Source organism: Onychomys torridus, chromosome 14 (assembly GCF_903995425.1).
Source record: "Onychomys torridus chromosome 14, mOncTor1.1, whole genome shotgun sequence".
Classification (NCBI taxonomy): Eukaryota; Metazoa; Chordata; class Mammalia; order Rodentia; family Cricetidae; genus Onychomys; species Onychomys torridus.
The window spans coordinates 79,991,122-80,017,862 of record NC_050456.1 but is presented as its reverse complement, the minus strand read 5'-3'; the positions used below and the strand labels follow the sequence as shown (position 1 = coordinate 80,017,862).

The 26,741-nt window shown below is 56.8% G+C and overlaps 1 protein-coding gene across 7 annotated transcripts; it reads right to left on the bottom strand.

Annotated features, from left to right (window-relative positions):
* Positions 1–603: 603 nt before the first annotated feature.
* Inf2 (inverted formin 2) lies at positions 604–26,741 on the bottom strand. 7 transcript variants are annotated; one of them, XM_036206056.1, is made up of 24 exons: positions 26,591–26,741; positions 15,007–15,406; positions 13,812–13,927; positions 13,581–13,740; positions 13,085–13,118; positions 12,044–12,185; positions 11,382–11,523; positions 10,413–11,222; positions 9,811–9,956; positions 9,668–9,729; positions 9,160–9,262; positions 8,900–8,985; positions 8,368–8,468; positions 7,596–7,666; positions 7,412–7,519; positions 6,999–7,069; positions 6,101–6,221; positions 5,578–5,742; positions 5,285–5,387; positions 4,951–5,124; positions 3,791–4,420; positions 3,624–3,708; positions 3,224–3,280; positions 604–1,301 (listed from the first exon to the last, which is right to left on the bottom strand). In XM_036206056.1, exons 2-23 carry the CDS (start codon positions 15,395–15,397, stop codon positions 3,268–3,270), a joined length of 3,834 nt encoding a protein of 1,277 aa, XP_036061949.1. In that variant the 5' UTR covers positions 15,398–15,406; positions 26,591–26,741; the 3' UTR covers positions 604–1,301; positions 3,224–3,267. The 7 variants fall into 7 exon arrangements, with proteins under 7 accessions (XP_036061949.1, XP_036061945.1, XP_036061944.1 ...); XM_036206052.1 differs by lacking the exon at positions 26,591–26,741 and adding an exon at positions 17,095–17,162 and having other exon boundaries at positions 3,791–4,417; XM_036206051.1 differs by lacking the exon at positions 26,591–26,741 and adding an exon at positions 17,095–17,161.

Sequence of the window (26,741 nt, the reverse complement as noted above, 5' to 3'; positions counted from 1 at the left end):
TCCCTCTTGGGCTGGGATCCCCACTGGCAGGGACCTAGGGCACAGGGCACACCCTCCTTTACAGAGGGTCTCTGAGGAACATGGCCTGCACCTGCTCACTGTTGCCCAAGGACATCACTGGCCCCATGCTCTATGACCAAGCTGTCCAATCACCCACTCAGGTGTTTGAAAGCTGTGATATTTGTTGCACCCCAGCCAGCCCACCGCCCCTTGCAAAGGCAGGTGACAACCTGCTGAAGACTGTCAGTTCATGTCTTCAGGTGTCACCCTGCTATCTGCTGCGGGGCATGAGGGGTGATGACTACGTCTGGAGACCCAGATCACTTGTGCACGGGGCCCAGGTCCTGCCCTTTGGATACAAACTCCAGGTTGGTGCCTCCTCACCTGCTCCTCTTCCACATCTGGAAGGAGAGTAGACTTTCTTGGCCACTCATATGTCACCACACCTTCACTGGCTCACCCATCCATCTTTCCACCATGCACCTCCCACCCTGCCTTTCTCCCACTCACTTCCCTCCATGTAGTCCCACCAGGGAGTCCCACAGGAGCCAGACCCTCTCCACAATGTCACCACTCATTCCCATGGTGTACATGCAACAGCCATGGCAGACAAGGTTAATCTTTATTGGTTAGAATGCCTGCTGGACTCCAGACTCAACAGTGCATACCTAGGAGTGGGGGCAAAGGGGCTGAGCAGGGGCAGCCTGTTCCTTGCTGGGCAGACATTGAGGGAGATGGCAGCTGCTGTGGTCACCATCCATTATTCAGCTTGTCTTGTCCCCTGGGGCCTACCAGCTAGGTCCCACCCAAGCACTGCCAGCAAGCCTCCCTTAGGCCCTCACTATCCCCAACTCAGCCACAGCAGAATAAAGATGCAGAAAACAGTACTCAGCTAAAAATCAACTGAGCCATGGAGACAGGCTGGGGATGTTGCAGCCCATTGCTGGTGTCTGCACCTATCTCCCTAGAGCCGGACAGGAGGCTCCCTCCCACCCATCTCCCTAGAGCCGGACAGGAGGCTCCCTCCCACCCTGGTGCATGCGATAGGGGGTGGGTAGTGGTTTGCAAAGCAGATTGTGAGGCTAGAGGCGTGCAGGTGGTCCAGGGTGATGCCAGGCCAGTCCAAACATCAATAGCCAAGGCTTCCAAGGATCCTGGCTGGGTAAGGCACGGAGTTTTGGTTTCTCGGGGGCCCAGTCCCAGCCTGGCCCCGAAGAGCCTCTCCAGGCAGCACATCCAGCATCTGCTGCTGTGCTGAGCGGTTGAGGGCACTCATTTAGCTTTGGGCCTGGACCTGAGGCCTGTGGAGGAAGGAAATGACAATATCAGGAGTAGCCTTTCTCAGAAAGCTATAGGTACCCACCACAGGGTCTCACTGCCACTGCCCAGGCACATCCAGGTCCACTCTGACTCGAGGTTCTTTTCTGGGGCAGCAGTATTCATCTGAGTGGATGGAACCAAGGTGATACCAGCAGGCTGCTCCTGTAGAGGCTGTCCTAGCCAGGCTTGGTACCTTAGCTTGATCCGTCTGCAGTGGGGTCCGTGTGGGCTACTTCTCACATCGCAGACCCATGCCCACTATCTATCCTCACCAACCTGCATTGGGACTTGGTCCTTCCTGCTTTCTCCCTGGCTGGGTGCCGACCAGGGAGGGCCCTGGGCTGGCAGCTACATACCTGAACTGCTACCAACCTGCCCCTGTGGGAACCCCGCCCCCCACACTCTGTGCTGCCTAAAAAGCCTGCTTTTCCACCAGTGGTGGGTGGAGTTCCAGGCACACCCCCCCCCCCCCCCCCCGAGGACTGAGTTTGAGAATCTGCTCAAGACAGTGTGGAGAAATGAGTGGAGCTGCAGCTGGTTGTCAAAACTTCACCCAGGGTATTAGCAGGACATCCACAGGGAGTGGGGAAATTAACCAACAACCAGGCCAGGGGTGTAGCAAGTCTGGTACTCAGCATGGAGAGGATGCTGATCCAGGGATACAGGAGCTGGTCTCCATCAAAAGGCATTACAGAATGGGGCAGTCCATATGCAGGATTAACAACAGCACTGGAAAATCGAGGGAAGAACACAGTGCAGGTATTTGCTCCGCCCCTGGCCTTGGGCTATGTGGTCTGAAAGAGGCGGTGTGCTTCTTGCCTTTGTACATGACCTCTTGAAATGGAATAAATCCCTATTACCCATTAAATAGACTCATATGGATTAATCATAATGTGTAGGCTGAGCCCCAAGAGTAATGGAGTTCTGACCCCACTGTGGGTCTTGCCTACAATGAACTAACACCCCTCATCCTTGTACCTTGATCCTGAGACTTTAGTCTAGTGGCCAGCGGATTCAAAGTGCCAGGCAGACCCAGGGTCCCTGAGCATGGCCAGAGGTGCTTGGCATTTGTTCATCCTGGCCTCACAGCTCACGATAGGGCCAGGCTTTTTTGTCATAAGCTGGGCCTTCTCTATCCGTGAAGTCTGGCCATGGAGCAGGGCCCAAGCTGGTCCAACAGCATCTCTAACCTCTTGGGCCAGGTCACTGGCCCTGGCTGTCTTGCCATGAATGGGGTCTAGAAGACCCACATGGCACATATGAGGAAGACTTGACATCTAAACTGACCCCTTACTGTTTCTGCTACAGGGAGGGGAGGCTCATGCACCTTTGCCTCTGGCAGCATCTGCACTACTTGAGACATCCATTTCCTTACAGTCTCTTTGGACGTGTGCTTGGCCTTAACCTGGACCATGGGAGAGCTGGAATAGTCTTGGGAAGACTGGCCCCATGCAGAGGGATGGTGTCTTCTGGGGACTTTAGGTTAGTAAAGCTGCAGAGTTACCATGGCCATGGGTAGGACCAAGACACGGATAGGAACAACCTCAGTCTGTCCTGCAGGACCAAGAAACAGTCATCCCCAAAGATCCCACACTGTACCCACTCCCTACAGGGGGCCCAGTTTGGATTTATCTACCCTTCTGGGAAACCCATTTGGAGTCCAGCTCTGAGGTTGTGTCCAGCTGGGGAAGAAAAGACCCTGGGCAGGCAAGGCTTGGCAGCTGGGCCTTCCCCAGCAAGGCAGGAACAGCAAAGACACCACCACCAAGAACCAAGGTTGGGGCTTGCTGATATACCCAGAGGGCTGGAGAGAAGCTAGGTTAGTGCCCAGGAGGGCCAGGCAGCAGGCTGAGGCCCCAGCACCCGCTGCTATTAGTCAGCACAAGCCAGGCTGCGTACGTACCTCACTGGATCACACACAGCCTTTTTGTTTTATTATCATCAGAATCAGGGGCAAACTCTGCTTTCAAATAAAAGAAACACACTCATCAGCTTATCACAGGTGGGCAGCCCTGAACTCAGGGTGGTAGGACCTGAGGGGGCCAAGCTAGCCATGCCAACACTCTTGGTCAGGGGCAGAGACAAACCGCCAGACCAAAGCCCAGACTCTCTGGTCACGGTGACAAAGGCAGAGACACCCAGGAACTTAGTGCCAACCACCCCGCAGCAGCAAGAGCACAGGGCCACCCTGCTCCACTCCCTGCAGAAGGGGTGTGAAGGCAGGACTTTGCCGGTGAGGGTGATGCTGGCAGTGGCCCCCAAAGCCGCCCTCTGTGTGAAGTGCTGTGTCCCCACTGAATCACCCTCTCTCCTGGACGCTGGTTGAGCCTGTAGTACCCGCAGGGATAGGGGAGAGACCAGCTGGATGGCAGGGAGAGGTCCCAGGCTCTGTTGTGGGACAATCCGCTCTAACCATGTGCCAGACCCATATGCCCCCCAGCTTGCTCACCACAGCCCACTTCCCAGTTACCTTCTTGGTTCCTTGAGGGGCGTTTCTTCCTTCGCTTGCTCGTCCCCTTTGAGACCCGGCCTCGGACCCTGGGGAGGGTGCCAGACCCTGAGGAATCTGTCACTGCATCCTCAGAAAAGGACCTGTCCAGGGACGTGTCAAGTGCGGATTCTGGGGCTGTGTCGGCCTCATCCTCATCCTCTCCAGGGCCTGTGCAGGGGAGGTGGGTGCTGTGGCCGCGCTCAGCTGTATCCTCTGGTCCCTCTCTTATGCTGTTAGCCTTGGCTTGGTGGACACCCCACAAGGCTTCAGGATCCATAGCATCCTGGTGTGAGCTCTCGACTCCAGGAGGCTTATTGCTAGAGAACTCGAGGGGCTTCAGGGCCTGATCATCTCCCAGAGTCACTGGCCAGACCCCCTCAGAGGGCTGGGCATTCAGGGCATCTTCAGGGACCAGGAAGTCACTGGCATCCACATACCAGGAAGAACGCCTCTCCAGGGCTGGGGGACCACCTTCCTCCTTGGAGGGCTGGGGGCTGGGGGTTACAGCGTCCACAAGGTCCCAGCCCTGTGCCTCGCCAGCTGCTGTAGTATCCAAGCTTGGCTCCGGGGCAAGGTGGTTTGTGCCTTGTGTGGGATTGCTGGTAGCTGCTGTGGATGGAGGGACAGATCAGTGAAGCGCAAGGGCCAGGTTCTTAGGCATTCTGGTCCCAACCTGGACGTGTTGCTGACCCCAAGCCTTCCTAAACTACTCCAAACATCAATCTCAAGGACCCTCAGGAAGGTTTCTTATGGGCCAAAGCAGGGGCAGCGTCTTCATTCTGGCCATACACAGGAGACTAGGGCCATACCCAACAGGCCATAAAAACCATCCACTTCCAGAGTCCCAGTAGTGGAGCCCTTCCTAAGGTTTGCCTGTCTTAACACCTCAGGTGCCCTGAACTCACTCCATCAGTGGACCACCAACTCCACATCTCCTGGCCACTCAAAGGCTATAAAGACAATGTCCAGGAGAGGCACAGCCCTCTCAGAAGGCCTTTTCCGAGTTGTGCCAATGGGGCCTTCACCCTCACCTCCCCTTAGTGTCTCCAGGGCAGTGTGTGTAGAAGCAGCTCGGGTCCCAGAGGGCTTCCTGGAGGCAAGCACAGGTAAGCGGTGAGGGAATGGGAAGAAGGTCACACCTTGGGTCTCACCAGGCTCTGCGGCCTTTGGAGGATCTGCTGGAGGCACTCTGCCGCAGGCTTCAGTGTCCCCTCGGCCCCGGGCTGTCTTCCGTAGCTGGAAGCCCTTCCTGATGTCGGCCAGCAGGGCATCGATGACGCACACTTCTTCTTGTTTCCCAGGCCCCTTCCGGACTGCAGAGCCACAGACCTCAGAGAGCCGCTCAGAGACCCTAGGCCACCCCAGGGGCCCCCAGGAGAGCTGGGGAAGCACTGCAAGGCTCGGGAGAGGAGGGAGAGCACCCCACCTGGATCCCAAGGCTTGTCACTGTTCCCAGTTGCCCCCGAGACCCACCAGGCTTCCCATCCTCGCCCCTCGGCCTCCGCGCCTCTTCCTCTGCCAACTGCTGTTTTCTCTTCTCTGCCTTTGCCATCTGCTCCTTCCGGTCCTTGTTCTCCTGCTCAGACAGACAGGAGCCTTGCCACCCAACTCAGTAACCCACAGTGGGTATACCAAGGGACAAGTAGGGTGGGGCTCACAGCTATACCTATCCACAGCTGGGAACAAAGGAGCAATTTCTGCCTGGCTTGGCTGGGAACCCCACTCTGGTCTCAGGCATCCCCTAACTCCTCCCGGGCCTACCACACCTTCAGGGCACGGATGAAGAGGTCACGGAAGGCCTTCATGGTGCTGAACGTGTCCTCTAGAGACAGCTGCTGGGGGTCTTCACACAGGTAGTCAGCCAGCTCCAGTTTCTTCTGCTCAATGGCCTCAAACACCTTGTCCAGTGCCCGAGAGGCCTCAATGCTGGCCTAGGGACATAAGTCTCAGTCACTACCAGTGAGCTAGGGGATCATGCAGGTGAGGCCTTGGGCACAGGACGCTTGGGCAGAGGTCTCCATGTAGAGCAGGGCCTGTGGCATGCTGGATGTACCTGGGAGCTTTAGCCTAGGGCCACGGAGTCCATACCCTGCAGGAAACACTAGATTGGGAACCAGAGAAGCTCTCTGCTGACTCAGGCTCTCTTGTCCCCTTGACCTGTGCTCACAGCAGAGCTGCTCACCCACCTACTCGCTCCACATGGTCCTGGACACCCAGGGTCTGTGTCCCTCCCTGGATTGTACTGGGAAGCCTCCTCGGCCAGCCACCGGACTCCACTGCCCAGCTTACCTGGAGGCGCTCAGCATACTGCTTTTGCACCTCAGGGACTGAGGTGGACACCTTCCGCTCTGTTTCCAGAAGCTTCTTCAGGTTGGCACTGGCCTCTGAGCGGATGATCTCCAAGTTGATTCTGAAAGGCACCGAGGGGCAAGATTGGCAAGATACATCAGGCATCAGCTGACAACCAGTCACAATGGGCCCCTGACTGCACAGTCCCTGAGACTATGTTAGCCCTCTTCACACACCCCACTGCCGACCCCGCGCCCATCACAATGTTCACACGGCAGGTCCCAGAAGCCAATCCTGAGGGCTCTGTGTGGTGAGTTAGGTGTCTGTTCTGTGGACACTCAAACCAGCCTGTCCTGTTAGGATACTGGCCCCTCATGGTGAAGCAGGGCCTGTGCCATGTTGGGCATACCTGGGAACCTTAGCCCAGCTGTCGGACCCATTGCCATTCTTGACTGATTGGCCCTAAGGCCCGGCAGCTGCTGGACCAAAAGCTCCCAGGGCAGTGGAGCATGGGAGCATAGACTCTGGAGCTGGTGTCCAGTTAGCCTCTCTGCTGGGTGGTGAGGCTCCAGGATGATGACACCACTTCCCTGAGCCTCAGTTTCTTCATCTGTATCATGAGGAGGCATGACCTAGCTTATGCTGTTGTGAAGTTTCACTTTGTAGAGAGGCTGTGCCAGACTCTGACCTCATCCCTTCTAGGCTTCACGTTCTGATCTAAGTCACACAGTTAGAGCGGACACGGTCCTGTTCCAAAATGAGTCAGCATTCTTTGGGGTAGGGGGTCCTGAGGCACAGGGCTGCAAGCCAGTTGTGGCCAGGCCCTGCTGCAAGGAGGCTGGGATCAGAGGTTGGGGCCTGAGCTGCTATAAGGCGTTAGGCTGGCGGGAGCACTCACCCTGCAGCTTGAGAAGGTGGTTCCAGGTCCCGTGGCAGCTGTAGGAGGTCTGGGTGGCTTTTCTCCACTTCCTGTAACACAATGTTCCCAGTAAGATCCTACTGACCCCACTGAGCCTATGGATATCACCCTGCACAATCCTGGGTAGAACCTCCACCAGCCCTCTGACCCTCCCGGGGCCTCGAACATCCTGCCATGGGCCTGTTATCTTCTAACATTTTTGCTTTCCAGAGATGGATGGATGTCCTGGAGAGAGAAGAGGGCCTGTTCCAATTGATAAGTAGTGGTGGTAGGTAAGGCCTGCTAGGGATGGGCAGTATTGTGGCTCAGTCTCTGGGATAATGGGCCCAAGGCCAGAGTAGGGGGTGGCATGAGTAGGGGGCGCCCCACCCAGCAGGGTCCCCAGAGGCCACCTCAAGCACATGGTGTAGCAGCGTCACGCGACTCTGTTGGGACTTGGTCTCTGTGAGCTTCAGCAATGTGCTAATCTTGAAACCATCTGCATCTCCTGTGTGGCTGCCCTGTGAGGGACAGGGGATGAGTCCCCTGACTCCCGGGGTGTGGTGGGAGGGGAGCTACAGGATGGCTCTGACTTACATAGTTGAGGAAGTTCCCGATCTTGAGGATCAGCTGGCAGAAGACAGGCAGCAGCTGGCTGGTGAGCAGGCCTGTGACAGATGGGCAGGGCTGAAGGAAGGCCAAAGCCTCCAGGGTCCAGGGGGTGCTTGCTTCCCTTGCCTCCTGACCCCAGGCCCATCACAGCACCAGAGAGGACACAAGGCAGGGGCTACGGGGGACTAGGAACTCCTTCACCAACAGGTGCAGGGAGTCTCAAAACAACTTTCTGCAACGTTCCACATTTGCTGAACCCTCAACTCCGGAAGGTATATGGCCATTACATGTTCTTTGGGTGAGGACTCTGGAATGCTAGAGGAGCCCCTTCCAATCCTTGGCCACCCTAGTTCTCAGGTCCCTGTTCCTTGGGTTGCAGGAAGGACACTCCTGGCTCTGTGCCTGAGAGAAGTGAGCTGTCCTTGGGAGCCCATCTGTGTCCCTGATCTGGTGGCCAAGCAGGTCCCCATCGTTCTTCATTCACAGAAGGGGCATGTACACTTATGTATATATGCCGTGTGTTTCTGTCTGCATGGGAGCAGCTGAATATATCTAAATGTATACTACACCTGCGAGTCTGGACTATGTATCCTCACTCATGTGTGCCATGTGGAAGCCGCAGAGGTGACCATGGGTTTCAGTGGAGAAAGGCAGCACTTTACCAGCTCTCAGTGGCCATCATGACATGGCTATAACAGGGGCTGACATGTGGCAGGCCTGTCCCTCCCAGCCCCGTAGGCTTCTGGGCCCCACTCACTCTCGCAGGCGGTGAGCACCAGCTGGGCCTTGGGCCGCACCATGTCCAGTACGATGGCCGTGCCCTCACAAAGCATCATGCACTCCACCCGCAGCTGGTAGCTGGTGCAGCAGAGCAGGGGGTTAGGGCCTGGAGGCTGCACCATGCTTGCCACTGGGAACATGCTCTGCCTTTGGTGGATGGGCTGAGGGAGGGGTCCCCATGGCCTGGCCTGGGAACATGCACATTTCTAGGCCTGTCCCCAGGACAGAAGTAAGGCCTGGGTAATTGGGTGGCAGCCCAGGGGGCCTGGAGCGTCTCAGAATTCTGACTCTGGCCTCAGAACTTAAGAGGCCGCCTCTGCTTTCTGAGAGTGGACGAGGTACATGGTGACACTTAGATGCAGACTAGATGACTCATTCTCGGGGCCCTAGGGACTGTGTGCAGCTGCCTTCCTGACCCCTTCTTCCTCACCCAAGCTTGGCTCCTGCTCTATTCACTCCAGCTCTCCTTCCCCACAGGCTAAGCAGGATCCCAGGGCTGCTTTGCTCACCAGGGAATGTCCAGGAGGAGAATGTAGAATTGGTCAGCACTGGCCAGTTTGGCTCGCTCCTCAGTGAATGCCCGCAGGTTCTCAATCTGCATGGATGTCACACGTAGGAACCAGTTGTCTGCCTGCCCAACACCTGCCTACTTCGGGCTCCTCATGAAGCTCCATGGGGGCTCCCAGCCTTCCAGCGGCTCTCCACTGGGGTGAGGTGGGTCAGGACCTTGCTATCCCCACTTCTTTGGTTGATTTGGGCCCCAGCTCACCTCATGCTTTTCTGGAAGGAGCTTTAGGAGCTGTTTGAGAATCTCTACATCAAACTTGGTTGTGTCTCCAGCCCGAATCATGGTAGTGACTTCCTCATTGGAGCTGGAGAGGGTGAGGACCGAGGTTGAGAAGCATGAATTTCCCACTTCCCCTTGTCCCCTGCCATGCTTAGAGATGGGGGTGGCTGATGGGCATCCATGGAGCTCTTAGGTAAGGGTTTAGAAACTGGGAGGCAGGGCATAGTTTTCCCTTGACTTGGCCACAGCTTTCTTATGGTCTAGGAGTCTACCTTCAGTGATTTTCTGGGCCTCACTTTTACCCCAGTTTATAGAATCTTAAATGAGACAGTCTGTGGCACCTATCCACAGTCTCCTGCCCTGGGGATGGAGCATGCATGGACCTGACCAGCCTGTAGAGGGCACTGCTGGGCAGACCTGGGAGGCTCAGGGCAGAGCTGGCCGCTTGGCTGGGGCTAAGTTTGGCAGCAACATTATGTCCCTCACTCACCATTTAAATTGCTTCAGGAAGATGTTGAGGTTCAGGCTCTTTTTGGAGTCCAGAAAAGTAACCTAGAAAACCAACCTTTAGCTGGTATCTGGAGGGTGGGTCTTTCCAACCCTGGGAGGCGATGGCTCCCTCACTGTTCTTACCTCTTTGGGTTCCTTCCTGATGGGGGCAGCAGAGGGCTCCTTGGGCTTTGCCGTGGGGAAGGAGAACAGCTGCTCGATACTGGAGAAGTCAGGCTCCACCACCTCTGTGCAGGGGCTGCTCAGTGTGGCCCACATGGAGTTGCGCTCTGCAGGGGAGACAGGCAAGGTAACCTGCTGAAACTCATCCTTAATGTGGGCCTGTGGGTCCAAAGGCAGGTGAGCCAAGGCCTCTGGGGACTGAACTGGAGCCCAGAGACCAGCCTCCAAGCTGTAGTCAAGCTATGTGTATGCATGTGGGCATACACATCCACGCTGGTAGCTGACCTGGTCTCTCGCTGGCTGGCCTTCCCTGAGCACCTAGGGCACTACACAGAGAGCCTTACAGAGGAAGGCGGGGCAGGGCCTCTGGCAGCAGGCACCTATGACCCACAGGGCTCTGAGGTGGCTTTAAGTTCCATGCAATACACATAAGAACTGAGCCCTGACAGGGGCCTGGCTGTCCCCACTGAGCAAAGGTGGTTGCATGAATGGTGAGTACTCACAGGAGAGATGACCAGTATGCGCCTACCCCGCTCGGAGGCTGGCTGGGAACATGGGCTCACCTCGTGCCACATTGGATGGCAGCTTCTGCCAGTTCAGCTTCTTCATACGCAGTGTGGGTGGATTCACCCTTCGGTGACTGGGGACCCAGGCTGAGCCCAGGCTGTGGTCCACCTGAGCCACAATGATCTCCTCCACAGCACCCACCATAGAGGGGACAGAGGAACCAGGCAAGGGAGGAGGTGGGGGAGGGATCCCGCCTGCTCCAGGCAGTGGGGGAGGGGGAGGGGGGAGAGGTGGGCACCCCATGCCAGGGAGTGGGGGGGGGGGGGGGGGCAGGGTCCTCCAGGCGTCAGACAGAGGTGGAGGTGGCGGAGGTGCTGGGGGAGATATGGCCTTTGAGCCTGGTAGGGGAGGTGGTGGGGGGGGTAGGGGAGTAGATATGGTCCCTGAGGCTGGCAAGGGGGGTGGCAAGGGTGGGGGTGGAGGGGGTGCTGGGGGTGCTGGGCGGAGAGATATGGCCCCTGGGCCTGGCAGGGGGGGGGGGGGGGGGGGTGAGGGGAGTACAGGGGTGGAGCTGGAGAGCGGTGGGGTAGGTAGAGGTGAGGCTGCCTGTTCAAGGGCTGTTGGCTGTGGAGCTACGTCATCACTGGAGGTCTGGATGCTGCCCACGTGTTGGCAGGTAGAAACCACTAGTGGCTGCTGGCCTTCCACTTTGGCTGTGGGAGTGGTAGTGTTTGGGGAGGAACTGCCCTGATTCTGGCCTAGGTTGGCCTGGACACTCTTGTGGGCCTTGTCCAGGGGGCTTGGTCGGGGCCGCCCTTTGATGGACAGCAACCGCTCAACCACCTCCTCCAGGGTGCAAGCCTGGGCTGCAGGAAGGAAATATGCAAGGTCAAGGGAGAGGGCCAGAGAGGGAAATGGGCAAAGGGAGGCCACCTCCCCACAGGGCCCCCACGACGCGGCCAAAGACCTCAGGTCTCCCCACCAGGCTGTGTGGCCCCGAATGCCATGCCCTCCCAGCTTCTCACCATCACTGGCCAGGAGCACAGCCCGGTTCACCAGGTTCTCCAGGGCCTCCCAGAGCAGCCGGCCCGAGCGGCCAGCAGGCTCCAGGTGCATGAGTCCCTGCAGTACCGACAGCAGCTGGGCTGACACTGGGGAACAGCTCACCTGTGTTAACCAAAACAGACAGGTAGATGGCTATCCCCTCCCGTGGGCAGGCTGATTCCCACCAGCCTGTGGGCCGGGGGCATCCTATCCTATGGCCCCTTCACTTCATTAAAGTCCTTGTGATGGGTGACTCAGAGGCAGAGCTCTTTGTGTTACTGGTGGTAACACGTCGCCCTACATGCCATGAGATGTTAAGTGGCATCCCTAATTTCTACCTATCACCGTCATCCCCAAATGAGAGCTGTCATGTTCAATGATGGGGACTGGGGGGCGCGTAAACTCCATCTCCTGACCCCTCACCTGGCACTGAAACTCTCTAAAGTCCCCAGTAATGACTGCCTAGCTGAGGCACAGGAAGGCACGGCCAACTTGGACAGCTTTGACCTCTGGAGGCTTGTCCTGCATGCCACCATTACCAGGACAACACAGCCTCTGCCTTACAACCCCAGCTCTGTGCCCGGCCATCGTGGGGGCCATCTGACGGAAGCAGAGGCCCTGGCCCTAGACAGCCAAGCCCCACCTTGTGGAAGAGGGAGGCAAAGACTTCCTGGTGGCTGTTCATGTTGACGCCATCGCAGACACGCTGCAATTCCTCCTCATCCTCTGCCTTGGCCTCTTCGAAGGCTTCCAGCTGGATCAGCAGGTCAGCATCCTCTAAATCTCTAGGGGACAAGGACAACCAGTTGAGCTGCTGTCCCACGGGACCCTTCCCCACAGATCCAGGCTGCATGTAGCTACCTCTACTCAGCCCCCCTGAGCACACTGGGCAGGGTTCCTAGCCGGGCCCAGTGTGCCGCAGCCAGCCTGTGGCATGGCAGCAAGAAGGGCAGTTTGAATGGTAATTAGTGGATCTGAGTCTCCCACCCTGCCAGGCTGCCCAGGGGCCACCTGGGTATGTTCAGGGATGGGGCAGCATAGATTCTCATGACAGGTACAGGTGAGGTTTGGCCCTCATGGAGAGGGTTAAAGAAAACACAGGCAAGATCACACTTGAGACAGACCACCATGAAACTTGAGAGGGGATGGGCTTAGCCTGAGTCAGATGCCAAGAGTGTATACTGGTGCCAGGTGCTGCCATCACCTCAGCCTGGCCAATAACTGACCCCCTCACTACCCACCTGGGGACAGGCCCCAGAGCTTTGCACTGGGCTAGTTACACACAGCAGAGTCTGTAAGGTTGCTCATGCTGACTTCTTGGAGGCAAAGAGCCCCCAGTGGGGTCTGTCTTGACTGTAGTCAGGACTAGGGTTCTCGACTACATGGGCTGCCTTTGGAGACTCCAGGGTCTACAGACAAACTCCGGGCTGTGTTACACCCGAGTTTCAGGGCGAGGTGAGCAACCGTCAGCAGAAGTAAGTCCTATGCCACAGCTATGGCCAGCTGTGCATCTGAATCCTGAGCTAACCTGGCAATCTGGCTCTGGGCAGTGCCTGAGTCCTAGGTTCACTCCTGGAAGAAACCCCTAGGCCCTCTGGAGACACTGCTTGGGCCAGGTGGCCGGAACCCCAAGGAAGGGTTGGGGAGGGGGCAGCTGTTACAGCCAGCCACAACAGGGACTCACCGTAGCCGGGTCAGAATATCCAGCAGCTGGAGCCCTGGGATGGATGGATGGGGTTAGAAAAGTCTGGAAACTGCCTTTGGCCTCTCCCTGCCTCCAGCTCCTGGCCACATGCCTCCTGACTCTCCTTTATGTCCCCTCTCCCTCCTTTAAGGCCATCAGGGAGTCTTAAAGTTCCAGAGGGGACAAGGTCTAGACACAAGCTAGTGCCTGTCAGTGGCCACTGCCTGAAGGAGTAGAGCTGGAGTTGGAAGCAGGCCACCCATCTGCCCCACCACCCAGCCAGCTTCAAAACAGAACCCTCAGCACTGCTGTCCTATCTGCCCTAGGAGGTGGTGGTAGGAAGGACGCAGACCCTGGAACAGCGCCTTACCCTGGAGTCCCAGGGGCTGTGGGGTAGGGGCAGGATCTGTTGCAGGTCCCATTTCTTCAGGGAGTGTGGCCCAGGAGGCACTTTGGAGGTCTTCTAGATGCCTGGCCAGCAGGTGAGGGCACTTACCAATGAACTCGCTCCGCAGCTGGGCACGAGTGCGGAGATCCTCGGGACCCAGAATGATGGCGTTGATGACGCTGAGCAGGGTGACCACGTAGGGCACGTTGTCACTGTCTGAGAGCTCATTCATGATGACGCTGAAGCGGTACTGCTGGCTACACACCGTCTGTAGGTTGGGCAGGATCAGGATATGCTCCAGCAGATCCGGTGCCACTGGCCCAGGCCCCCACTACTCACCTTGTAATGGTCCAGGGCATCTAGGGTCAGCGCATGGCCCTCAGGGGAATAGATGCACAGAGCAGCCAGCAGCTCAAACACCTGCTTCTTGACCATCACATTGGATGTATCCAGGGCTGTGGAGGGTCAGGAACGTCTCAGCAGGCCCACTGTCTCGCTTTCCCCATCGGTCTTTACCACACCTGTGATCTGAATCCAGTGCTGCAGCCTTGGATGCCAACCCCAGCTAAAGTTCCAGGCCCAGGCTTTGCCATACCCATCTTTCCCAGTACCCTGACTTTGCCTCTTGGGCCACAGACAGGCCCTTTCAGGAAAGGGCTTGAAGGCAAGGGTAGGTTTCCAGAGTCTACAGAGCCTGGTCCGGCCTGGCCCAGCCCAGTCTGGTGCCACCCTTGCAGCTAGCTCCAGGTTCTATGTTTTCCAAACTGGACAGCAATTGCAATCCTGACAGCCTGGGATGCCTCATCATCCCGTGAGCCCCTGCCTTCACTATCCTGAGCAAAGGAAGTCTTTGGGTGCTTTCTCATCTGGCTGTACTGAGAACAGCCACAAAGGACTTGATGGAGGGGTACAATCAGGTCTAGGCTGGGGAGACAGAGTACAGTTGGTGTGGGTCCTGGGTTAGATACATGTGGTAACCTCTGGTTCCCTTGCTCACACAGACACCATCTCACCAGTCACTGCTCTATAGAAGGTCTTCAGCCCCAGTGGGACCTAGCTGCTTCCACTGAGGGACAGAGACTACTATCTACTTTGGTTTTCTTGTCACAGACAAGGCATTGCAATAAGCCAGAAGATAAAGCTGGTCTTGAGGTATGCAAAGGCAGAATCAGGAGGCGTGGCCAGGGGTGGCCAACTGGGTATAGAGAGAGGGGTGGGGACCAGAGATGGTGCTGAAAGGCAGAGGGTGATATCTTTAGCAGGTGTGGACCAGGCCTGCAGGACAGTGGCTACACTGTTACCAGGCTTGGAGCCAAGCAGTGTATGTGAGGACCTGTTCTGTGTACCCAGGACCTAGAGGCCAGAGGGTGGAGCCAGCATAAGGTCACAGAACTGAGCACACTAGAGGCAGCTGGTGGAAGGCCTCAGGTGGCCTGAATGGGGTGAGCTGTCTCCACCTTCCTCACCTGAGGGCTGAGCTTTCCCTGACCAGCCCCCAGGTCCCTCTGCCCTCACACACTGGCCTACTGCTTACCCTGGGAGAGCTGGCGCACGTAACCCTGGTTGCTGAGGATGTACTCGATGCCCTGCTGTGAGTTCATGACTGCACGCACACAGCTGATGCAGGTGAGCTGCAGCAGGGCGTCTGCAATGCGGGCCACACCACGCCCTGACAGTCGCGCCAGAGCCTCTAACAGCAGGTCCAGGCCGCTCTGCTCCAGGAACTGCACCATCCAGCCGCCATCACTGCTCTCCAGGCGCTTGCGCAGGCCCGAGTAGTTGACCACGGAGGGCATCTGTAGCAGCCGGATGCACAACTCAGGCTCTGCGCTCTCCAGGTTGGCCTCTGTGGGGTCAGATTCTGGAGACCCCAGCTTCTCCTTCAGCGCCGCCCACTTGCGCTGCGCGCCTTCCTTTACAGACATCTTGCTGAACTGCAGGAACAGAGAAGGACAGGGCCATCAGCCTGACCAGAGGATAGAAATGACCCACAGATTAAGAGCTCGGAGGCCAGCTTGGCCATAACTGACAAGTGGAGGCACTGTTTGCTGCCTCAGTTTCTCTTTTAGGTTTCTGGCTTGTGGCCCAGTCAATAGTGGAAAGTTGGGACAGGTACTTTGTTCCTGACCCTGACAAAGGTCTCTTCTTGCTCCATCTGAATTGAATAACAGACAGGAAAGTCGTAGCATATGCACAAAGACCCCAAGGCTCAATGAGAGGCAGCTCCGTTAGAGACCTGTGCCTGGGTATGGAGGCATGAGCTTGTGCTGTCCTGACAAACCCCAGTTCAACTGGGAGAGCCAGGGGGAGGCAGCAGGCCGCCATACTAGCTGGAATGCCATGGCATCATGGTGATGGTGCAATAAAAACAGCATCTCTGAGGCTCCCTTATCTGGCTCCAGGCACTTCCCTACTGCCCACAGCCAAAGTGGGGGTGGGGGTGATGGTGGGGGTGGGAGGAGGGGCGAGTCACAGGAGCAGGCTGAGGACACAGTGTGGTGCCCAGGGCTTAATGGAGGGGGTGGCAGCTTCCCCTGGTCTCGGCTTGTCTGTGGGTGGGTGTACCCAGAGAGAAAGTAAGTCCCTGGACACAGAGAGTTTTACCTGGTTCACTAGCAACAGGCCTAACTCCAACTTAGTAGAGTGCGGGGAGCAAGTCTGGCCTAAAACACTCTCCAAGTCATGCCTTTCCTCAAAGAGTAACTGCAGACAAACAGACTGCACTCTTGTTGTCTCCTCCATCCATGCAATTCTCCTGGGCCATCTCCTAGGCCCCGCTGGCCCCTCACAGCCCCTGGGGACAGCTTCAAAGGTCAGGGGCATCCCAGGCTCTCCTGCAACCATGTATGGCTGGGATCTTATATTTAGCATCTGCGAAAGGCATCATGGAGCCGTGGGAGGAAAATACTGAGGGAAAGGGCTTAGTGGGACAAACTCCCACAGTCGTACCCATCCCAAGGGCCCAGTCCTGCACTCTCCACTGGACTCAGGACAGACATTTTACCTGCTGAACAGGTGAAGGGAGGCTGGTACTATGCTCACATTCACAATTCTGGACCCTGCAAGTGTTCCTGGAACCCACTGAATGCTGGGAGGCTGGTATCGGGTTTTACTCAGCTCTCTCACGGAAGGGGAGACCTCAGGCCAAAGAGGTACCCAGAAGCCCATCCTCTGAATGGAGTGAGCTCAGGCACTTTGCCAGTGTGGTTCTGGGTCCCAGGTGTCTGCTGTCCTCACTTGAGGCCCTGCTGCCTTGGGTGGGTGTCACGGATGGAGAACATGCCTGCCCGAGCCCCTGCCTGGTTCCCCGTTCTCCACCTGTTCAAATGCTGGTGGCCAGTAGGTCCCTTTTACAAGCAGCCCGGTGAGTAGCAGGGATTGGCCTGGAGACCTACTGGTGGGTTTCAATCCAGCTACTCCTGTTTTATCTTCAGTTTCTTCCCCTGCGTCTCTGCCTGAAACTGGGCTGGGTTGTTCTTCTTGCCTGTAGGTAAGGGTAATGTCCAGGGAGATCAGTCTGGTCCTGTGCTACACCTCACTGGGTGGGGAACCCAGGGTCCCACCCTTGATCTCTGCTTCCACCAAGTCCTAGGCCCTTTCAGCCACTCAGCAATCTACTCACCCAGATGCGCAAGACTTTCCGGCCACCTCTGTCTACCCATTCAGGGCCCTGACTCCAACTTCTCATCCCCGCTGCCAGCTGCCAGCCTGGACATGGTCTCTTGGGCAGCATTACACCCTTGAAGTACGTCTTGGTAGTAGGTGTGGGAGCTTTATCACAGAACGAAGCTGGTGAAGGGAGTCTGGTACTGTGTTCACATTCTCTGCATACTCCCCAGCTTCTGTGCTGCCTGAAGAGGTGCCTAGAACTGGCCTCTCCACGCCCATCCCTGCCTCCATTGGCCAGAGGCCCTGTCCCCTTGGCACAGGCTGAGTGGCCAGAGTATGAACTCACCCAGACCTGGCCCCTGGCATCCAGAGTTCTCTGGCCAGGAGCCCCAGTTTCATGCTGAACCCACCCAATCTTTCTGGGACAACAGGATCAGCAGAGTCACTGTGCCCCAGGCCTGAGGCCCCCAGACACAAAGGTCAGGGTACCCTGCTTGCTTCACAACTGCCCCTCTGGCACCACCCAGTCTTCCTGCCCTGTGTGTACCCTGTCCAAGGACTGTGGATTCACTCCCTGATGGGCTCCTCCCTGTGCTTGTCGGGGTGGGCCCTGGAGATTCATGCTCGCTTTCCTGGGCAACTTGTGTCCGGGTAACCAGGCTATGTCCCAAAAGCCCTAGCGATGACTGTGTCCACCTGGGAGAGCCAGTCTGGCTGGAAACCAGGGTGCCAAAGTGAGGAGCACTCTCCTTCCTCTGTGGCATCTGCCAGGCTTCCTACCTCTCTGTAGGATGACCCTGAATGTGCACAGGTGACATGGCCCAGCACTGTGACAGCACCTGGGCACTCCACAGTCCATCAGCTTTGGCCGGGAAGGTCAACAGCTGGGACCTGATTAATGACTGACAGCCTTCATCACCTGTGTCCATGGCGCCAACTCAGGACCAACCAGAGAAAGGCAAATCTAAGCAATAGGGTGTCCCATTTCTGGCTGGCCTCCATGAGGCATCCTGAGCCTTCGTCTCCGCCCCCCAACCCCGCCCAGAACTACAAAGCTCCCCCTCTCCTACCTGCTCTCAAACCTGGGGCCCACTCCTTCACTACTGCAGACTGAGCACAGCTTCTGCATAGAAGACTCACCTGCATGGGGGGGACCTGGGGAACAATACCCAGGAAGGTACTGGTACCAAACAAGGCTGGGGCGGAACCTCTCTGTTTGTTGCCTGTGTGTCTCAGGGAAATTCACTGGCCTCTCTCTGCTCTCACTGCAGAATGGGTTGGTGGCAGTGGGACCCACACGGAACCAGAGCCAGGGGTCAGAGTGCACAGGTGGAATACCTGCAGCTGGTTTTGTTTTGTGACAGGGTCTCATGTCCTCTTGGCTGGACCCAAACTTATTATGTAGCTGAGACTGCCCCTCAAACTCCTGACCTTTTACCCGTGCCTCTGAAGTGCTGGGAGTATAGGCGTGTGCCACCACAGCTGGCATGAAGCTGTTTTAATGGCATCTGGGGATGACCGGCCCTCCCACTGCCAGCTCTGGGGCCAAGTGACCTGGTAGAGACTCAGAGGGGCTGGATACCCTGGCTTTGCCCAAGGTGTAGGGGATGGCCCCATCTTCCCCAGTCAGCATCCCAGGGTGGAAGGGCTAGCTCTGCAGCCCAAACTTGGGCAGATGGGGACCAGGACACGGAGACTGTCCCATCTGCCTACACAGTTCACTCAGCACTAATGAGACTGCAGTAGGTGGGGCCTCTGCATATAAAATTCCTAGATCCAGGGGCTCAGGGCAGCGTGTCCTTTACTCATGTATGTGTTGTTATTGTTTTGTGGGCTTTTTTTCTCTTTTAAAAGCAGGGTATCACTATGTACCCCAGGCTAGCCTGTGAATGGCTAAACAGTCCAGGCTGACATTGAACTTACAGAGTACTGGGATTAAAGGTGCACACTACCATGCCCATCTTACACAAGGTTCTTTTATATATATAAAATTTGTCTTTATTTTATGTGTATTGGTGTTTTGCCTGTATGTATGTCTGTGTGAAGATGCTAGATCTCCTGGAACTGGAGTTACAGTTGTGAGCCACCATGTGGGTGCTGGGAATTGAACTAGGGTCCTCTGGAAGAGCAGCCAGTGCTCTTAACAGTGGCCATCTCCCCAGTCCACATACATGCGTGTGTGTGTGTGTGTGTGTGTGTGTGTGTGTGTGTGTGTGTGTGTTTGTTTTTTGGAGACAGGGTTTTCTCTGTGTAGCTTTGGCAGCTTTCCTGGAACTCACTCTGTAGCCCAGGCTGGCCTTGAACTCACAGAGATCCACCTGCTTCTGCCTCCTGTGTGCTGGGATTAAAGGCGTGTGCCACTACCACCCGGCCCACATACATGGTTTTTAAGGGTTACTTTTTCTTATTCTACAGGCACAGGCTAGGCCTTCCACTTACAGACTACTCATGAAGTCGGGGTCTCCCTCAGGGTCTATGGTGACCAGCCAGATCTGAGCACTGACAAGACTCCCAGAAAGGAGAGGATTGGGACCTGCAGGCCTCAGGGCACTTCCTGGGAGGGTGGCTCTCAGTAATAGTTGGCTGCCTCCTCCACAAGCTCTAGGCCAGGCTGGCATGGAGCTGCCCGCACCTCCATCCCACATGCCTGGGCAGCTACTCTGACTCATGGAACTCCAGAGGCTTCCGCCCCTGCCTAGTAATCAGATGTGAGCTGAGTGGGCGTGGAGGACCAACTCCACTTACCCAGCATGCCACGCAAACAGAGAAACCAAGGCACACAGAGTAGCAGGAAGCCCTGCATGGGTCCCCTGGCACCCAAAAGGGTGGTGGTAGTGTCCCAACACATTAGGGAATCTGAGTGAGCCACAGGACCCCACATCTCAACTTCCTCATTGCTACATCCAGGAAACATAGACTATATATAGTTCCAGGAGCCAGAAGGCCCTGCAGCCAGTTACATTGGGACTTTCAGATATGTCAGACAGTTCAGGTATCCCTTGAGGAGCAGCAGGCCAGGCTTTGCACCTAAGCCCTGGGGAGGTAGGTGCTGCCATCTGCACCCCTGCAAGAGACTGCTAGCACTGAGGAGCTGATGAGCCAATGCAGGGGTAAGTGGCTAGGGCAGGCACAGGCTAGGTAGGGGACCCCTGGAGGGGCTGCTGCCTAGGGGTAGAGAGGCAGCTCTGGGGGCGAACCTTGCCAGCACCAGAATAAGGCCTGGGGTGTTTCTGGGCTCAGAGCCAGTGGAGGGTTGGGGGGAACACAAAGGAGTGAGCTTGTCTTCCATGGGTGGGAGGGAGAAACGCAGAAGCGGGATTCCGGAACTGGGTGGCAGGGGCTGCCACACTGTATTTTTAGCTCTTTGAGGAGCCCAGATTTTCCACTGCTTGACAACCCTTGGTTTTACAGAAGTGCACACATTCGGGGTAGCTTCCTGAGGCTCAAGGACAGCCCCTGTCCTACCCTAACCTATTACCTCCTCTCCCATCCAGTCTCAGTTCTCAGCAGGTAGGTCATCTTCCTACCAGACTGTGAGCCCCTTGGGGACCTCAGCTAGCCTAAGGCTCAACTCCGGGTAAGGCAGCCTATATGCACAGCAGGCCTCAAGGGAGCAAAAGACTTAATCCATCCACGTCCCTCCATCCACAGACATGGAACGTGTAAGGCCCGGTGGCTGTCCAAGCAGCGCAACAGCCCACTTCCACTTGTCACCGTGGCTCAGAATGGGTTCCCTATGGTATGCAAGGAGAGTGAGGATCGCACTGGACCACCTTAGTATACGGCCCAGGATATAGGGTCCCAAGGAGGAAGTGTGCACGAAGGGGCCCTCGGCACTGTCAGGGAAAGAACAGACAGGGCTGTGGGACTTGAACTAGAGTTAACACTTGGACTGTCACCAAGATACCTGCCTGAATGGCCACAGAAATAGTAAACAGGAAATGCCTGCTAGGGCTAGGGGGCTCCCCTCTGCCCTGCTCCCGCTGAGAAGGGTGTGCACAGAGCAGCTGGTGCTGGGGTCCTGTGGGCAGGCTGGGGTGGTCTCCGTCCTCCTCCTCTGCAGGAGGTTCACTCAGGCAAGGTGGAGACAGGAAGGGTGGAGGCACCCACGCCAGGAAGCTGTTTTCACTTCCACCCGCTCTGGGATGATGTGGGGACTCCAGCTGTCCCAGGCTTGCGATGTCACCAGAGAGAGGCCCCTTTCTCTGCCTGTCTCCCCAGCTGCATGAAGTACAAGGACAGCATGGCCCCCCCAGACATTCCTGAAGTTCTGGGGGCTGAAGAGAGGCATAGGGGACAGAGGAATCTAGTGGCCCTTCGTGAGGGCACTTTCTGAGCACAGGGGCCTGGGCAGCTCCTCCTGTGGCCAAGCCCCTCCAGTGGACAGGAGAGGTGTGCAGATCTGAGGTTCTGGGTTTGCCAGGCTCCACGGGAAGGCAGGGTACCGCTGTGGGCTAGTGTGCTACTGACCCCAGCTCCTAACCTCAGCTTCCTCCCAACTGCAGGGTTGCATGCAGGGGTTTGTGGCCATGGGGATCTCAGCCTCACCCTAGAATCCATCTGCTTTGGTTCTCTCTCTCCAAAATCAGATATACTTGGAAATTCCTCCTCCAACAGGCCCCGTGTGCCCTCTGATCCCACAGATGTTTTTGGCAGGGCCTCTCCCAACCTGGGTAGGACAGACTTTCCTCAGGATTCACGTGGCAAGTGTTGTGTGCTGGTCTGCCCTCAGAGAGTTGGGCCTCAGCCCTGCCCATGCCCAGGATGGGAAAGCTGTCCTGTCCACCCACATGCCAGACCACGGTCTCCACCCTCTGCCAGTGTCCAGCTCCAAGCTTCCCTTCCAGGGGCGAGGAGAACAAAGATGTACTGAGAACAGAGAGGACTGCGCTGTGTCCTCCAGCACGGCCAGGGGCAGCAGCCAGGGCTCACGGAGAAGACAAGGCTGTGCCCATGTGAGGAGGGCTTCACCTCCGACCTGCTGGACAACCCTACGGACTTCCCGTTTCTGTCTCCATAGGACGACAAGCGCGTCACCGTCACTGCCAGTGCCACGGTCACTTGGTTGTCAGAAAATAATGCCACTCTAACTGTAACTACCGCACAGGGTCAGCTCTGCCCCGACAGTCTGACTCCATCTACTTGGCTTAGTGCTCCAGTCTCCCGGGCCCCTGCTCAGCATTCCTCAGCCACCCGGCCCCACAGCCAGGGAGCCTGTCAGGCCCAACCGGGCGAGCAAGATCCTCAGCCTAGGTGCATGTTTTGCTCACAGTACTGGCTGGAAAATGAGGACACCAGAGCTCCTGCAAGAGCCAGCCCACTCTGGACTTGGGTTTTCTGATTTGTGCAGTAGCCAGGACGGTCACCAGGGAGCTCTGGGCACTCAGCATGGATTGGCTGACCCAGCACTGTCCGTCTGACAACTGTCAGGCCTGCAAGCACCACATCTCTATTGCTTACCCTTCACTCTTCTCAGAGGTGACCCCCGTCTCCGATCCCTCTTAGAGAGACAGCCCACCTCCCTGCAATCAGCTGCAGGATTCTGCAGGGTCGCCAGGGGCCAGCCCCTCTTGTCTGTAGCTCTAGGCTGTCTGTGCAGGTGCCCCTGAGAGAGGTAAGTCTTGTTCTCAGACCACTCGTGTCTGTACATGAAGTGGGGCAGAGAGAGGCGTGGGACAGGTAGCACCCTCCTCCCAGCCTGGGCCAGGCGGGAACAGATGTCTACCTCCCTGCTGTGGGTACAGAGAGCAGTAGAGCTGTGTCTGGAGCAGGAAAGAGGACATGGGGATGATGAGGGACTGAGTTTGCACGTGAGGACCACAGCCCGGGGCTTCATGGAGCCTGGACCAGCCAGCAGGGAGACTGAGTCACTGATATGCCAGTTTGCTCTACCAAGTTTGGAGGGGTCCAGATGGCTTTTAGGCCACATCCAACCCCCAGCAAGGGCCAACATCCTGTTCAGTGCTGGTGGGGCCTATGTGAGATAGTCCTGGCTTGGGGCCCTAGGCTAGCCTCTGCCTACCATGGTCAGGGATGCTAAGCTGGGATGTGAGTCCCTCCTGACCCACCGGGCCCTGGCTGGCCTAGTGCTTGGCTTTGATTCTGGCTCCATTCCTTCATGTGAATTTTCCATTGGCCCCCTCACCCATGAAGAGCCTCACACCCCAGACCCCACTCAGCCTGAACTCTGTCAGTGCAGGCCACACTCGCTGATGAGGCCAAGCCCATGGGAATACAGTAGCCATGTGGATCTGGGATGCTCTGACCAAGTCCAGCTCTGGAAACATGTGGAATGCCGTGACAGCATTGGCAGGGTCTGCTGCCCTGGGATTCTGACTCTGCCAAGGCCTCTGCAGGGGACTAGCCTGCTCTCCTCAAGCCCATTTGTCCTTCCAGGAGTCCACATGCCACAGGAGTGAGCCAGAGGCAGGAGACTGGCCGAGGCTACCTGGCCTCCTCTGGAGTCTTCCATTCCCTCTGTCCTATGTCTGCTTCCCATAGAAAGGAAAGCCATGATGAAGGTGAGGCGGGAAAACAGCCTTGGCCATCCTGTCCGCAAACAGTGGTGAAGGGTACTGGGATGCAGGGCACACCCTCTGTCCTGACTGGTTATCAGTCAACTTGACACAAGCCTGATATGGGAAGAGGATCTTCAACGGAGAAAACGCCTCCATCAGACTGCCTGTGGACAAGTCTATAGGGCATTTTTCTTGATAGATTGATGTAGGTAGGCCCAGCCCACAGAGGGTGATGCCATCACTGGACAGGTGGTCCTGGGTACCCTAAGAAAGCAGGATGAGCAAGCCAGGAGAAACAAGCCAGTAAGCAGCACTCCTCCATGGCTTCTGCTTCAGTTCCTGCCTTTAGGTTCCTGCCTGAGTTCCTGCCCTTCAGCGATGGAACCTGAGAGTTGTAAGAGGAAATAAACTCTTTCCTCCTCAGGTTGTTTTTTTGGTGTTTTATCACAGCAATAGGAACCTGAACTATGACACCCCCCTCAGTCATACTCTACTGTACCAACCAGTGCCCCATGAGCTCAGGCCCCAGGGATCTGGGTCAGCAGGTCCAATTATAGTCACTGGGGGAGAGGGAGGCTAGAGGAAGGCTTGCTTCACCCTATTTAGAGACTCAGCAGGAGCTACCTGACCAGGGCAAGACCTTCTGATTCTCTGAGCTATAGTGCCCCATCCTAAGACACTGTCCTGGGGTGAGTACTTGCTCACTTAGGTCAGGCTACCAGGGTGAAGGCCACATATTAGGGCCCCATCCTCACAGCTCCATAATAAGGGGCAGAGAAGTTATGAGAGTTTTGTATGTCATATCACTGGGTACCACCTCCTAGGAGGTGACGTGGGTACAAGGAATTGATGCCTACAGCACAGGCATCCTAAGGGCCTCTAGTCAAAATAGATGGTAGCTCTCATACTCTCCAGACGGCATGAGAGCCAAAGGGCCGGATGGGTCCCGTCAGCCCTCGGCCTGTCTGCTCTCAGCACACAGACCTGCTCACAGACCATCAGAAGAAGGAAAGCAGGCTTGGGGTCAGTGCTTGAGGGAGCATGAAGGTGGCCCCAGCAGAGACCCTGACCAGCCCTGCCCTGTTCCTTATGTAATCACACTTTAGGAAAGGGGCATAAGGGGACATAGGCGCAGCTGGCACGTTCCCCTACCCAGTTCCTGTACAGCTGGAGGTGACATGTGCTGGGTGCTGGGCAGGTGGGTAGCTCTGAACAGATCCTACTTTGGCTCAAGGCCCAGGCTGTCTGAACTTTCTCAACAAGACCTTCTTCACGTAGATCAGGCTACCAGGGTAAGGCTACGTAATAGGGCCCCATTTTCACATCTCCAGTGACAGGGAGTCCATCCTCCCTAGCCACACCAGATGCTCCTCAGCCCATTCTCTTATGGCCCCTGGGGGATGCCTGGGGGGACTGACTCTGAAGCTCACTCTAGAAAGAGGCAGGCATGCCCTCTCCAACACAGGAAGTCCACTGGCCGAGGAACTTATTAGACACTTGCTGTGTGCAAGACAGAGTAGGGGAGTCAGGTAGTGACCACAGGAACCAACATACCATCACCCTCACAGAGCCCAGGGGTTCCGCTGACTCCAGAAAACACCATCATTCTGGCCCAGAATGGGCCAGCAGCTGCCTGCCTGCACCCACCATGTAGCAATTCTCCTGCCTCCCCCAAGAGCTTTCAGGAGCCCAAAAACTTTCCCCTCTGTAACAAGTGCACTTTGGTAGAAGGTGAACAAGTCTATTTAAGGTAGGTGCTTTCAGGTCCCCGCACAGGGAGATGTGTGCAATTAGCTCCGACAGCCATCAGCACCCCCACAAAGTGAGGGGCCTCACCTGAAGGTTAACTCATTGCTGTTCAGGAGCAGAACCCTTGCTAGCAGTGGTGCTTGGGTAGGGTGGTGGAGGGCAGCCCCTCCTGGTAGTGTTGGACTGAAGGTCTCTACCTTAGGGAAGGGGTAGGAGGTAGAACCGGGCAGGGTCAACTCCCACCTGGTCCCGGAGGACCCTGCTAGGTCAACTTGAACAGCTGCCCCTGAGCCAATGGGTGGGGACAGGGAGAAGTCTCAGTCCCCAGCCTTGGAACAAACACCCATTTCTACTACAAGTGTCTGCTCTCCAAATGCCCCCTGCCCTGGGTGACACCCTGAAGAGATCTAGATGTTTGCTCATGTCTGAGCCACTGTCCTCACCCTTCCAGTACAGGTGAAGAAACTGAGGCCCAGGGAAAGCAAATGCCACAGGAGGCCTAGTGAGAAGGGACTTCCCAACTAGCTTCAGCGTGGGTGTTCGGTCTTTGGAGTAGGTGCACTGACCTGGAGCCCAGGTAGGATCAGGGCCATTTTTGCCGCTGACTCCTAGTGTGCCCAACCTGCCGCTATGTGACATGAGGCCCTGGGTGGTTAGAGGCCTGGACGGACAGGCCTATAGACCACTCTCCACCCCATGGTCCTCTGGGGAATCCACCAAGGCATAGTTGGGGGTCACTCAGCTTTCCTGCTAAGATCACCTTCATTCCCAGCATCCTTGCCCAGGATAGGGTTGACAGGTGTCGCCACAAGAAACAGAGCTGTGTCACTCACTCAGGTCGGCCAGTGGGATGCAATGGCCTGCATTATTCCACGGGCGCGGGCATCTTTAGAAGCGAGCCAATAAGGCGGGGCAGCAAGCCCACTCTGTGCTAACCGGGAGGCGGACCTCGAGTTGAAGTTTATTTTCACAACTGTGGCTGATTCATGGTCAGGATGTGGTAGCTGCAAGGTGGGGGAACTCCTTCAGTCAGACCCTGGGCAAACACTCTGCGGGCAGTGAGCGGCGTCGCCGTGAACAGCCCGTAGTCTAAGCCGAGAGAGCGGGACCGGATTCTTGGCTACCTTGGTGCACACGCGGCAGCTCCGAGCCCTCTTCTCAATCCCAACCGTTTCCCTCACCGCCTCTAGACTCAGTTTCCCTAAGGGTTCCAGACTAGCCCGAAGCAAGCCTCAGACTTACCGGGTGGAGGCTCAGTGAGAGGTGATGCAGAGGGTCCTGGGTCCTGGCGCCGGAGCGTCTGGTGCTGCGGGCGGCGGCCCGGCGGCTGCTTTCCGCACGGTCTAACCGCGCTCGCGGGCCAGGCGGGGCGGGCGGGAGGAAGGGGAGGTGC